Below are 13783 nucleotides of genomic sequence, written 5' to 3'. Positions count from 1 at the left end.
GGAGGTAAGGCAATAAATAGACCATGGTAGTGAAGTAATTACAATATAGCAATTAAACACTGGAATGGTAGATGTGCAGAATATACATATATATATATATATAAACTGCTCAAAAAAATAAAGGGAACACTTAAACAACACAATGTAACTCCAAGTCAATCACACTTCTGTGAAATCAAACTGTCCACTTAGGAAGCAACACTGATTGACAATAAATGTCACATGCTGGTGGTGCTTTCACTCTAGTGGTAGCATGAGATGGAGTCTACAATTCACACAAGTGGCTCAGGTAGTGCAGCTCATCCAGGATGGCACATCAATGCGAGCTGTGGCAAGAAGGTTTGCTGTGTCTGTCAGCGTAGTTTCCAGAGCATGGAGGCGCTACCAGGAGACAGGCCAGTACATCAGAAGACGTGGAGGAGGCCGTAGGAGGGCAACAACCCAGCAGCAGGACCGCTACCTCCGCCTTTGTGCAAGGAGGAGCACTGCCAGAGCCCTGCAAAATGACATCCAGCAGGCCACAAATGTGCATGTGTCTGCTCAAACGGTCAGAAACAGACTCCATGAGGGTGGTATGAGGGCCCGACGTCCACAGGTGGGGGTTGTACTTACAGCCCAACACCGGGCAGGACGTTTGGCATTTGCCAGAGAACACCAAGATTGGCAAATTTGCCACTGGCACCCTGTGCTCTTCACAGATGAAAGCAGGTTCACACTGAGCACATGTGACAGACGTGACAGTCTGGAGACGCCGTGGAGAACGTTCTGCTGCCTGCAACATCCTCCAGCATGACCGGTTTGGCGGTGGGTCAGTCATGGTGTGGGGTGGCATTTCTTTGGGGGGCCGCACGGCCCTCCATGTGCTCGCCAGAGGTAGCCTGACTGCCATTAGGTACTGAGATGAGATCCTCAGACCCCTTGTGAGACCATATGCTGGTGCGGTTGGCACTGGGTTCCTCCTAATGCAAGACAATGCTAGACCTCATGTGGCTGGAGTGTGTCAGCAGTTCCTGCAAGAGGAAGGCATTGATGCTATGGACTGGCCCGCCCGTTCCACAAACCTGAACCCAATTGAGCACATCTGGGACATCATGTCTCGCTCCATCCACCACAGACTGTCCAGGAGTTGGCGGATGCTTTTGTCCAGGTCTGGGAGGAGATCCCTCAGGAGACCATCCGCCACCTCATCAGGAGCATGCCCAGGCATTGTAGGGAGGTCATACAGGCACGTGGAGGCCACACACACTACTGAGCCTCATTTTGACTTGTTTTAAGGACATTGCATCAAAGTTCGATCAGCCTGTAGTGTGGTTTTCCACTTTAATTTTGAGTGTGACTCCAAATCCAGACCTCTATGGGTTGATAAATTTGATTTCCATTGAGAATTTTTGTGTGATTTTGTTGTCAGCACATTCAACTGTGTTAAATTAAGAAAAAAGTATTTTAATAAGAATATTTCATTAATTCAGATCTAGAATGTGTTATTTTAGTGTTGTCGTGGAAATTTCCTTAATTACCAAATGATGAGAGAGCAAATCACACACGAGTCAGAGTTATGCTTAATTTTCACCTTTAATAATAATTAAGCTTTTGCAATAGCATTTTGACTTTCAACAGTTCATTATCTCTAAATGAAAAGTTGAGAGTCCCAACATAATGGCAAATGGGTTCCTTTATAGCAAAGATCCACCCCCTCTCAAGACGACATGACAAAACACAGGTCTTAGGAACTTACACAAAGAAAAAACCTTACTTCAGAGAGAATATCCCCTAGTCAGACAGAGTGGGCTATAAATTATCGTTCAGTTTGGTCTCCTAAACAAAGCTCTTATCTCCTCCTTGGTACAAAATGGTACCAAGACATTACCCCCACCCTATGATATATATATCAAATTGTCATTTAGATAGAACCAATTCTAAATACGACCAATCAGAGGACAAACTCACGGAGAGGAGAGTGACCCTATAGGTCAACAAAGAGGGAGCATAGAATGATTCCAGACACTGTCACCCTCCTTTTCCCGATGAGAAAATTAGGGAGTCACTGGCACACAGAAAATATATGTTTACACATGATGACCCCTTGACCTCTCCCCTCTACGCGGCCCATGCAACTTAGTCCTGACATAGAACAGATAACTGCCAATGGCCACCACTATAGTACAACAAAATACATTCTTATGAGAAATAACTCTTAAGCATATCATGGAAATAAAACATCTTATCTATGTTACCCAACTAATTCTGATCATTCCCTAACAGTGTTCCCTTTATTTTTTTGAGCAGTGTGTGTGTGTATATATATATATATATATATATATAAGGGAACACTAAAATAACACATCCTATATATATATATATATATATATATATATACACACACACACACACACACACACAGTGGGGCAAAAAAGTATTTAGTCAGCCACCAATTGTGCAAGTTCTCCCACTTAAAAAGATGAGAGGCCTGTAATTGTCATCATAGGTACACTTCAACAATGACAGACAAAATGAGGGAAAAAAATCCAGAAAATCACATTGTAGAATTTATTTGCAAATTATGGTGGAAAATAAGTATTTGGTCAATAACAAAAGTTTATCTCAATACTTTGTTATATACCCTTTGTTGGCAATGACAGAGGTCAAACGTTTTCTGTAAGTCTTCACAAGGTTTTCACACACTGTTGCTGGTATTTTGGCCCATTCCTCCATGCAGATCTCCTCTAGACCAGTGATGTTTTAGGGCTGTTGCTGGGCAACACAGACTTTCAACTCTCTCCAAGGTGTCCAAAGAAGGGCCAGAGGTATACAGAATGGTGTCGTCTGCATAGAGGTGGATCAGAGAATCCCCAGCAGCAAGAGCGACATCATTGATGTATACAGAGAAGAGAGTCGGCCCGAGAAATGAACCCTGTGGCACCCCCATAGAGACTGCCAGATGTCCAAACAACAGGCCCTCCAATTTGACACACTGAAATCTATCAGAGAAGTAGTTGGTGAACCAGGCGAGGCAATCATTTGAGAAACCAAGGATGTTGAGTCTTGCCGATAAGAATGTGGTGATTGACAGAGTCAAAAGCCTTGGCCAGGTCGATGAATACGGCTGCACAGTATTGTCTATCTATGGCCGTTATGATATCGTTTAGGACCTTGAGCGTGGCTGAGGTGCAGCTATGACCAGCTCTGAAACCAGATTGCATAGCGGAGAAGGTACGGTGGGATTCGAAATGGTCGGTAATCTGTTTGTTAACTTTGCTTTCGAAGACCTTAGAAAGGCAGGGTAGGATGGATATAGGTCTGTAGCAGTTTGGGTCTAGAGTGTCTCCCCCTTTGAAGAGGGGGATGACCACGGCAGCTTTCCCATCTTTGAGAATCTCAGACGCTATGAAAGAGAGGTTGAACAGGCTAGTAATAGGGGTTGCAACAATTTCGGCAGATCATTTTAGAAAGAGAGGGTCCAGATTGTCTAGCCCGGCTGATTTTTAGGGGTCCAGATTTTTCAGCTATTTCATAACATCAGCTATCTGGATTTGGGTGAAGGAGAAATGGGGGAGGCTTGGGCGAGTTACTGTGGGGAGTGGAGGGCTGTTCATCGGGGTAGGGGTAGCCAGGTGGAAATCATGGCCAGCCGTAGAAAAATGCTTATTGAAATTCTCAATTATAGTGGATGACAGTGTTTCCTAGCCTCAGTGCAGTGGGCAGCTGGGAGGAGGGTCTCTTATTCTCCATGGCCTTTACAGTGTCCTGTTTTGAGTTTGTGTTTGTGCTACAGGATGCAAATTTCTGCTTGAAAAAGCTAGCCTTAGCTTTCCTAACTGCCTGTGTATATTGGTTCCTACTTCCCTGAAGAGTTACATTTCACGGGGGCTATTGGATGCTAATGCAGAACGCCACAGGATATTTTTGTGCTGGTCAAAGGCAGAGAGAACCAAGGGTTATATCTGTTCCTGGTTCTACATTTTTTGAATGCGGCATGCTTATTAAGAAGGTGAGGAAGGCACTTTTAAAGAATAGCCAGGCATCCTCTACTGACGGGAGGAAGTCAATATCCTTCCAGGATACCACTGCCAGGTCGATTAGAAAGGCCTGCTCGCTGAAGTTTTTTAGGGAGCGTTTGACAGTGATGAGTTTGTGTTTGTGTGGTCGTTTGACTGCATAACCATTTCTGATGCAGGCAATGAGGCAGTGATCGCTGAGATCTTGCAGACATCAGCAGAGGTGTATTTGGAGGGCAAGTTGGTTAGGATGATATCTATGAGGGTGCCTGTGTTTACGGATTTGTAGTTGTACCTGGTAGGTTCATTGATAATTTGTGTGAGATTGAGGGCATCAAGTTTAGGTTGTAGGAAGGCTGGGGTGTTAAGCATGTCCCAGTTTAGGTCACCTAGCAGCACTAACTCTGAAGATAGATGGAGGGCAATCAATTCACATATGGAGTCCAGGGCACAGCTGGGGGCAGAGGGTGGTCTATAGCAAGTGGCAACAGTGAGAGACTTGTTTCTGGAAAGATGGATTTTTAAAAATAGAAGCTTGAATTGTTTGGGTACAGACCTGGATAGTATGACAGAGCTCTGCAGGCTATCTCTGCAGTAGATTGCAACTCTGCCCCCTTTGGCAGTTCTATCTTTTCTGAAAATGTTATAGTTATAGTCTGAGGTCCTGAGCTCTCTGGAGCAGGTTTTCATCAAGGCTCTCCTCTGTACTTTGCTCTGTACTTTACTCAAACCTGACTAGTATCCTCTGCTGCTGAAAATCATCCCCACAGCATGTTGTGACACCAACGTGCTGGTGCCAGGGGCTGGTGGGCTGGTGCCAGGTTTCCTCCAGACTTGATGCTTGGCATTCAGGCTAAAGAGTTCAGTATTGGTTTCATCAGACCAGAGAATCTTGTCTTTCATTTTCTGAAAGTCCTTTAGCTACCTTTTGTCAAACACTAAGCGGGCTGTTTTATGCCTTTTAATGAGGAGTGGCTTCCGTCTGGCCACTCTATTATATAGGCCTGATTGGTGGAGTGCTGCAGAGATGGTTGTCCTTCTGGAAAGTTCTCCCGTCTTTACAGAGCAACTATGGAGCTCTGTCAGAGTGATCATCGGGTTCTTGGTCACATCGCTGATGAAGGCCATTCTCCCCCCTATTGTTAAGTTTGGCCGAATGGCCAGCTCTAGGAAGAGTCTTGGTGGTTCTAAATTTCTTCCATTTAAGATTGATGGAGGCCACTGTGTTCTTGGGGACCTTCAATGCTGCAGAAACGTTTTGGTACCCTTACCCAGATCTGTGCCTCGACACAATCATATCTCGGTTCTCTGCGGACAATTCCTTTCGACCTTATGGCTTGGTTTTTTCATCTTCATGCACTGTCAACTGTGGGACCTTATATAGACCGGCGTGTGCCTTTCCAAGTCATGTCCAATCAATTGAATTTACCACAGGTGGTCTCCAATCAAGTTGGAGACACATCTCAAGGATGATCAATGGAAACAGGATGCATCTGAGATACATTTTGAGTCTCATAGCAAAGGGTAAGAATAGTTATGTAAATAAGGTATTTATGTTTATTTTTAATGCTTTTGAAAAATGTCTAAAAACCTGTTTTCACTTTGTCATTATGGGGTATTGGGTGTAGATTGACGAGGGAAAAGGGTTTTTAATCAATCAAAGGCTGTAACGTAACAAAATGTTTAAAAAACGTCAAGTGGTCTGATACTTTCCAAACGCACTGAATATACACTACAGGACCAAAAGTGGACACCTGCTCGTCGAACATCTCCTTCCAAAATCATGGGTATACATTTTTTTTTTTTACATTATACATTTTTTTTCAATACCCCATAAAGTCAGTTAAGAATAAATTCTTATTTACAAAGATGGCCTAGGAACAGTGGGTTAACTGCCTTGTTCAGGAGCAGAACAATAGATAATTGTCAGCTGGGGGATTCAATCTTGCAACCTTTTGATTTTACCTTTATTTAACTAGGCAAGTCAGTTAAGAGCAAATTCTTATTTACAATGACAGCCTAGGAACAGTGGGTTAACTTGTTCAGGGGCAGAACAACAGATATTTTACCTTGTCAGCTCGGTGATTCGATCTTGCAACCTTTCGGTTATAAGTCCAACGCTCTAACCACTAGACTACCTGTCACCCCATTAATAGGGAGTTGGTCCCTCATTTGCTGCAATAACAGCTTCCACTCTTCTGGGAATGCTTTCCACTAGATGTTGGAGCATTGCTGTGTGGACTTGCTTCCATTCAGCCACAAGCACATTAGTGAGGTCGGGTACTGATGTTGAGCAATTAGGTCAGGGCTCTGTGCAGGCTATTCAAGTTCTTCCACACCGATCTCGACAAACCATTTCTGTATGGACCTCGCTTTTTGCACGGGGTATTGTCATGCTGAAACGGGAAAGAACCTTCCCCAAACTGTTGCCACAAGGTTGGAAGCACAGAATTGTCTAGAATGTCATAATATGCTGTAGTGTTTAGATTTCTCTTCACTGCAACTAAGGGGCCTAGCTCGGACCATGAGAAAGCCGTAGACCATTATTCCTCTTCCACTAAACTTTACAGTTGGCACTCTGCATCCGGGCAGTCAGTGTTCTCCTGGCATCCGCCAAACCCAGATTTGTCCGTTGGACTGCCAGATGGTGAAGTGTGATTCATCACTCCAGAGAACTCATTTCTACTGCTCCAGAGTGCAATGGCGGCGAGCTTTACACCACTCCAGCCGACGCTTGGTGATCTCAGGCTTGTGTGCGGCTGTTCGGCATTGGAAACCCATTTCATGAAGCGCCTGGTGAACAGGTCTCGTGCTGACTGAAGTTGGAACTCGGTAGTGGGTGATGCAACCATGGACAAACAATTTTTATACACTACATGCTTCAGATTTTCAAAAATGTAACTCGGCCACTCAGGAACATTCAATATCTTCTTGGTAAGCAACTCCAGTGTAGATTTAGCCTCTGTGTTATATGTTTTTGTCCTGTTGGAAAGCAGACTGCAACAGGCTTCCTGTGCTTAGCTCCAGTCTGTTTATTTTTATCCTGAAAACTCCCCAGTCAACAATTACAAGCATACCCTTAACATGATGCAGCCACCACTATGCTTGAAAATATGGAGAGTGGTACTCAGTAATGTGTTGTATTGGATTTGCCCCAAACATAACACTTTGTATTCAGGACAAAAAGTGAATTGCTTTGTCACATTTCTTGCACTATTACTTTATTGCCTTTTTTTGCAAACAGGATGCATGTTTTGGAATATTTTGATTCTGTACAGGCTTCCTTCTTTTCACTCTGTCAATTAGGTTAGTAATTGTGGAGTAACTACATTGTTTTTGATCCATCCTCAGTTTTCTCCTATCACAGCCATTAAACTCTATAACTGTTTTGAAGTTACCATAGGCATCATGGTGAAATTCCTGAGCGGTTTCCTTCCTCTCCAGCAACTGAGTTGGGAAGAACACCTGTATCTTTGTAGTGACTGGGTGTATTGATACACCATCCAAAATGTAATTATTAACTCAACACGCTGAAAGGGGTATTCAATGTCAGATTTGTTTTTGGACCCATCTACCAATGGGTGCCCTTCTTTGCGAACCATTGGAAACCTCCCTGGTTTTTGTGCTTGAATCTGTGCATGAAATTGACTGCTCGACTGAGGGACCTTATAGATAATTGTATGTGTGGGGTACAGAGATGGGGTAGTCATTTAAAAATCATTTTAAACACTATTATTGCGTCCATGCAACTTATGTGACCTGTTAAGCACATTTGCACTCCTTAACTTATTTAGGCTTTCCATAACAAAATAATTGGATAATTATTGACTCAAGAAATGTTTTTGTCATTTCTAAACATTTCTAAACACATAATTCCACTTTGACATTATGGGGTATTGTGGGTAGATCAGTGACACAAAATCCCAATTTAATCCATTTTAAATTGAAGCTGAAGGCACTGTAAATGCATCAACCTAATTCTCTCCATATCTCTAACCATTGGCTACTTTTTCCACTTTCCGCACTCACTCCGCCACCGTTTGAATCTCTCTCTCTCTGTGTGTGTGTGTGTGTGTGTGTGTAGGGGGACTTTTCTAAGTACAGGTAGAGCGATACATGGTAAAGACACAGATAGAGATAATCCAGACCATATCATAATTCCATTTCTCAGCATTTCCTGTTTTACGCACCCTTACTACTGCAGTGCACAATATGTCCACTTTTTAATGTTTGGGAAACAAAGCCCTGGATAATTACAGAAAGGGTGGATACTTCACAGTTATATTACAGTTTTTCTCAATTGCTAAAACACAACTTCTGAAACCTTGCTCCATTTCCCGAAAACATTAAATACAAAACCTCATCTTCAAGCGCTATTTACATAACCTCTGACTCCTCTTGCAAAATGAAACATTTGCCTCAAAACAGTTTTACCTGTGTTCAAAATCAAACACTGCTCTTAAATCATAAACAAAGTGATCAAAATGATATACACTCTCAAGCAGTCAGTAAACAATACACCGAAAAATAGAAAACACAGTGTTCAAAACATACAATTTTTTTATCTAAAAAAATATTCATATTTTTACGTCATTGTCTTTTGATGAACGAAAACATGTTCTATCATAGTATCATAGCCCAATTTTTCAGTTTTTGATTTGTTAAAAAAGTTTGAAATATCCAATAAATGTCGTTCCACTTCATGATTGTGTCCCACTTGTTGTTGATTCTTCACAAAAAAATACAGTTTTATATCTTTATGTTTGAAGCCTGAAATGTGGCAAAAGGTCGCAAAGTTCAAGGGGGCCGAATACTTTCGCAAGGCACTGTAAACGGTCATATGAAATCTACACTGCCTTCAGAGTATTCACACCCCTTGACTTTTTCCACATTTTGTTGTGTTTATCTTAAAATTAAAACTGATTAAATTGAGATGTCATTGGTCTACACACAATACCCCACAATGTCAAAGTGGAATTTTGATTTTCAAAATGTTTACAAATGAATGCAAAATTAAAAGCTGAAATGTCTTTGAGTCAACAAGTATTCAACCACTTTTTTTGGCAAGCTTAAAAAAGTTCAGGAGTAAAAATGTGCTTATCAAGTCCCACAATAAGTTGCATGGACTCACTCTGTGTGCAATGATAGTGTTTAACATGATTTTTTAATGACTACCTCATCTCTGTATCCCACATACAATTATCTGTAAAGTCCCTCAGTTGAGCAGTGAATTTCAAACACAGATTCAACCACAAAGATCAGGGAGGTTTTCCAATGTCTCACAAAGGCTTCCTTATGTAGAAGCTTCCTCCTTTTCACTCTGTCAATTAGGTTAGTATTATGGAGTTACTACAATGTTGTTGTTCCATTCTCAGTTTCCTCCTTTCACAGCCATTAAACTCTGTAACTGTTTTATTGGTAGATGTGTAATAACAACAGACATTTAATATCCCTTTGATCATGGTGAAGCAATTAATTATACTTTGGTGTATCAATACAACAAAGATACAGGCTTCCTTCCTAACTCAGTTGCCGGAGAGAAAGGAAACCGCTCAGGAATTTCACCATGATGCCAATGGTGACTTTAAAACAGTTTTCTATCACAGCCATTACACTCTGAGGACAGAACAACATTATAGTTAATCCCCAATACTAACCTAAATGACACGAGTGAAAAGAAGGAAGCCAGTACACAATACAAGTATTCCAAAACTGCTAGCAATAAGGCACTTAAAACTTCATGTCTAATGTCCTGAATACAAAGCGTTGTTTGGGGCAAATCCAACAAAACATCACCGAATACTTCATATTTTCAAGCATTGTGGTGGCTGCATTATGTTGTGGGTATGCTTGTTATTGGCAAGGACTAGGGTGTGTTTTAGGATAAAAATAAATGGAATAGAGCTAAGCAGAGGCAAAATCCTAGAGGAAAACCTGATTGTTTGCTTTCCACCAGACACAAATTCACCTTGATGCAGGACAATAACCTAAAACACAGGAGTTTCTTACCAATACGAGATTGAACGTTAAGACTTTAATCAGCTTGAAAGTCTATAGCCACATTTAAACATGTCTGTATGGCAGTGGTTGACAACCAACCAACTTCAGAGCTTGAATATTTTTTTTAAAGAATTCACAAATATTGTACTATCCAGGTGTGCAAAGCTGATTTACAGCTGTAATTACTGACACTGGTGAACATAATACTTAAGTAAATTAGAAATGTATGTATTTCATTTAATTAATTAGCTAAAAGATCTAAAAACATGTTTTCACCTTGTCATTATGGGGTATTGTGTAGATGGATGAAAACAAATATTTAATCCATTTTGAATTCAGTCTGACAACAAAATGTGGAATAAGTCAAAGGTTATGAATACTTTCTGAAGGCACTATGTACATATTTATCGAAATCAACCAAATGCCTTAGTTCATGGTAAATCTTCAACAAAAAAAAACACATTTATTAAAAAAGACCTTTATTTAAGACATTCCTGAATGTCAGCTGCAATTAGAGTGGTATTCAAAGAACAATAAAAAGACCTTGTGACAAACATGAAAAAATATTCTTTCAAACAAATACAGAAAAAAAAAAAAACACTAGCTACCAACCCAGAAATCTGATTTGAGAGTTGCACACCTATTACTTCCATATTGATTCATAATCCTCCAAAGCAGTCACAGGCAAGGGCAGGAACAACAACAAAAATATCAGAACATCAAATTCAAGACATGTAGTGTTAACTTTAAGGGAGCATAACACCATCCATCTTAAGAACATTAAATATACACACATCCTAATGTGTTCTCGTTGCATCTGGGTCTGTTCAGAGATGTAAGGTGTGTACAATAGTTACATAGCATTAAAACAAGTATGTAGGCTACAACAGCAGAGAGGCTACTCGTCATCATCCTCATCCTCATCGTCATCTTCCTCATCATCCTCTTCTTCGTCGTCAGCAGCTGCGGAGGAGGCCGTATCCACTCTACCATTGGTGCGGTATGAGGCGATATCCTGTGTAACACAACAATTATTTAGAGCCTGACCAATATGCTTTTCTGGGATCCAAGACATCTGCAGACATACCGTTTTACAGCGGGAAAATTAAAAAGCAATTTTTCCACATGGAATTCTCATATTGCCATCCAAAAGAACAATTGTCCAAGAAAATGCTTAAAACGTTACATTGTGACATGAGAATGGTCACATGTGTTTAGATAAGCATTAGATTCCCTTTTTTCCCCATCCTATTTATTTAATATCAGTGGAATTGTCTGCACCCATCTTATATCTGCAACCATCTTATTCAAATAAATTGTCACTGCATCGTGATCAGGAAATTAGATGTTTGTATATCAACCTCAATTTTAACAAAGCCCTACTCACCTTGTCGTATTTCTCCTTCAGCGTGGCAGCCTTCTTCTCGTACGGCTTCTTCTCCTCAGCTGCAGAGCTGTTCCACATCACTCCCAGCTTCTTAGCAGTGTCTCCAATGGACAGGCCTGGGTGCTCGCTCTTTATCTTGGCCCGGAAGTCAGCACAGAAGATGAAGAACGCAGACCTGAGAAACAAAAACAAACGCATGTCAATTCAAAGGGAAGTTTAATTCACCTTTATAATTGCTATCCAGTCTAGCTGCCATGCAAACCTACGGTGGTCTCTTGGGGGCATTAGGATCCTTGAACCTCTTCTTTTTCTGGCCATTGGGTGGGATGTAGTTCTTCATTTCTCTCTCGTAGCGGACCTTGTCTTGCTTCGCCATGTCTTCAAACTTGCCTTTTTCTTTAGGAGACATGGGCTAGATATAGAGGTATAAATTCAGATTACATATCTACATGGCCACCGCTAGACTGTCCACAAGGTCACTCAAGTGTAACAAAACATACTATGGTGGAAATATAGCCATAATCATATACCAGAAACATGTCACGTCACATTCATTCACTGTTGTGTAATGCTACCTTCCATCGCTCTGAGCATTTCTTGGAGAACTCAGCGAAGTTGACACTGGCTTCGGGGTGTTTCTTCTTGTGCTCCGCCCTGCAGGTCTGCACGAAGTAAGCATATGACGACATCTTGCCTCTCGGTTTCCTAGGATCTTTCCCCATGGTGACTTGTGTAGGTCTAGGAGAGATACAGTAGATACAGTTTCAAAAACATAAAGCCAAATTTGTCACCCTGAGCTTTGGCCATATTAAATGTGTGTCCCTCCCTAGCTGCCCATAACAAATAATGGGGGCTGGGGGTACACGACCTTTCTTGCAAATAAACATTTGTAATCACTAATAATGCTAACTAAATGCAAAACATATTTTTCTACTGTTTGCAACTAATTAACGGTGCGATTGTGCAAAGGGTTGTTGTGCTGTCGCTAGCTACAACGGCAGTTCGCTATCTTCGAATCCAGCCCCCTCAACACAACACTCAGCATATAGTTAGTTACTAGCTAGCCATCATGGATCCATCCCATTGTTGTGTCGTAGGTAACGAACCGTAGCCTTGCAGTGTGCTAGCGAACCGTTATAGCTAACTAACTAACGTGTTAGTGTTGCTAAAAACTCAATCGAGACTGAAAATCTGACTCGTATCACATGGTACAAAACAACGTTTACAGCCAAGAAAATCGAGATGCTCTCTGTTAACGTTACCTAACGTCAGCGCAGCAGCCAAGCTTGCTTGTTAGCCACGGCTAGCCAGCTAGCTATAGCAAAAATAACTAACGTTAGGTAGCTCTCTAGATGTACTCAAATATAGCTCGATAGATGTCTGGCTTCCATGAGTTTGTAAAATCAACTAACGTTAGTGAAATCGTTTTAGGTGGTGCCTGAAAAAGGGTGGTTGTTCGCTGTCTTTGTTAGCCCCCCCATCTACATAGCTAGTTAACAAGCTAATGTTTTATGAATGCTCAGCATAATACACACATTTCAACAAAAATAAATAATTGCCATGTTCTTATTTCCAATAACTCGCTAAATATTTTAGCTAATATTTGTGGTGTTAATACATACCCTAAGTTAGCTAGCCAGCTGCCTCAACAAACAACAATGGGACGGTGATTAATATTCCGCCAGAAGTACAAACAATCCCGTCACTTTCGTATGGTAATATTAAATCCTTCAAAATAAAAGCCCACAATTGAAATGTGGATCTTCTTAGTTCAAATCAAATCAAATTTTATTTGTCACATACACATGGTTAGCAGATGTTAATGCGAGTGTAGCGAAATGCTTGTGCTTCTAGTTCCAACAATGCAGTAATAACCAACAAGTAATCTAGCTAACAATTCCAAAACTACTACCTTATACACACAAGTGTAAGGGGATAAAGAATATGTACATAAAGATACATGAATGAGTGATGGTACAGAGCGGCATAGGCAAGATACAGTAAATGGTATTGAGTACAGTATATACATATGAAATGAGTATGTAAACAAAGTGGCATAGTTAAAGTGGCTAGTGATACATGTATTACATAAAGATGCAGTAGATGATATAGAGTACAGTATATACGTATACATATGAGATGAATATTGTAGGGTATGTAAACATTATATTAGGTAGCATTGTATAAAGTGGCTAGTGATATATTTTACATCATTTCCCATCAATTCCCATTATTAAAGTGGCTGGAGTTGAGTCAGTGTGTTGGCAGCAGCCACTCAATGTTAGTGGTGGCTGTTTAACAGTCTGATGGCCTTGAGATGGAAGCTGTTTTTCAGTCTCTCGGTCCCTGCTTTGATGCACCTGTACTGACCTCGCCTTCTGGATGATGGCGGGGTGAACAG

General features: G+C 41.1%; 1 protein-coding gene across 2 annotated transcripts; it reads right to left on the bottom strand.

Annotated features, from left to right (window-relative positions):
- Window positions 1-10457: 10457 nt before the first annotated feature.
- On the bottom strand, window positions 10458-13172 carry LOC110507327 (high mobility group protein B1). 2 transcript variants are annotated; one of them, XM_021587247.3, is made up of 5 exons: window positions 13005-13172; window positions 11958-12120; window positions 11649-11794; window positions 11383-11557; window positions 10458-11010 (listed from the first exon to the last, which is right to left on the bottom strand). In XM_021587247.3, exons 2-5 carry the CDS (start codon window positions 12102-12104, stop codon window positions 10894-10896), a joined length of 585 nt encoding a protein of 194 aa, XP_021442922.1. In that variant the 5' UTR covers window positions 12105-12120; window positions 13005-13172; the 3' UTR covers window positions 10458-10893. The 2 variants fall into 2 exon arrangements, with proteins under 2 accessions (XP_021442922.1, XP_036821184.1); XM_036965289.2 differs by having other exon boundaries at window positions 12645-13065.
- Window positions 13173-13783: the final 611 nt, after the last annotated feature.

The sequence above is a fragment of the Oncorhynchus mykiss genome, chromosome 27 (genome assembly GCF_057628025.1).
Source record: "Oncorhynchus mykiss isolate SJ-2025 chromosome 27, ASM5762802v1, whole genome shotgun sequence".
In the NCBI taxonomy this organism is placed as follows: Eukaryota; Metazoa; Chordata; class Actinopteri; order Salmoniformes; family Salmonidae; genus Oncorhynchus; species Oncorhynchus mykiss.
This window is presented reverse-complemented; position numbering and strand designations above follow the sequence as displayed.

Bases quoted from the DNA above. Each gene is read 5' to 3' on its own strand.
- LOC110507327 (XM_021587247.3), bottom strand. From the start codon at position 12,104: ATGGGGAAAGATCCTAGGAAACCGAGAGGCAAGATGTCGTCATATGCT. The intron at 11,558-11,648 runs GTAGGTTTGCAT...TTTGTTTCTCAG, and splicing joins AATGCCCCCAAGAGACCACC to GTCTGCGTTCTTCATCTTCT. The intron at 11,011-11,382 runs GTGAGTAGGGCT...TGTGTTACACAG, and splicing joins TGAAGGAGAAATACGACAAG to GATATCGCCTCATACCGCAC.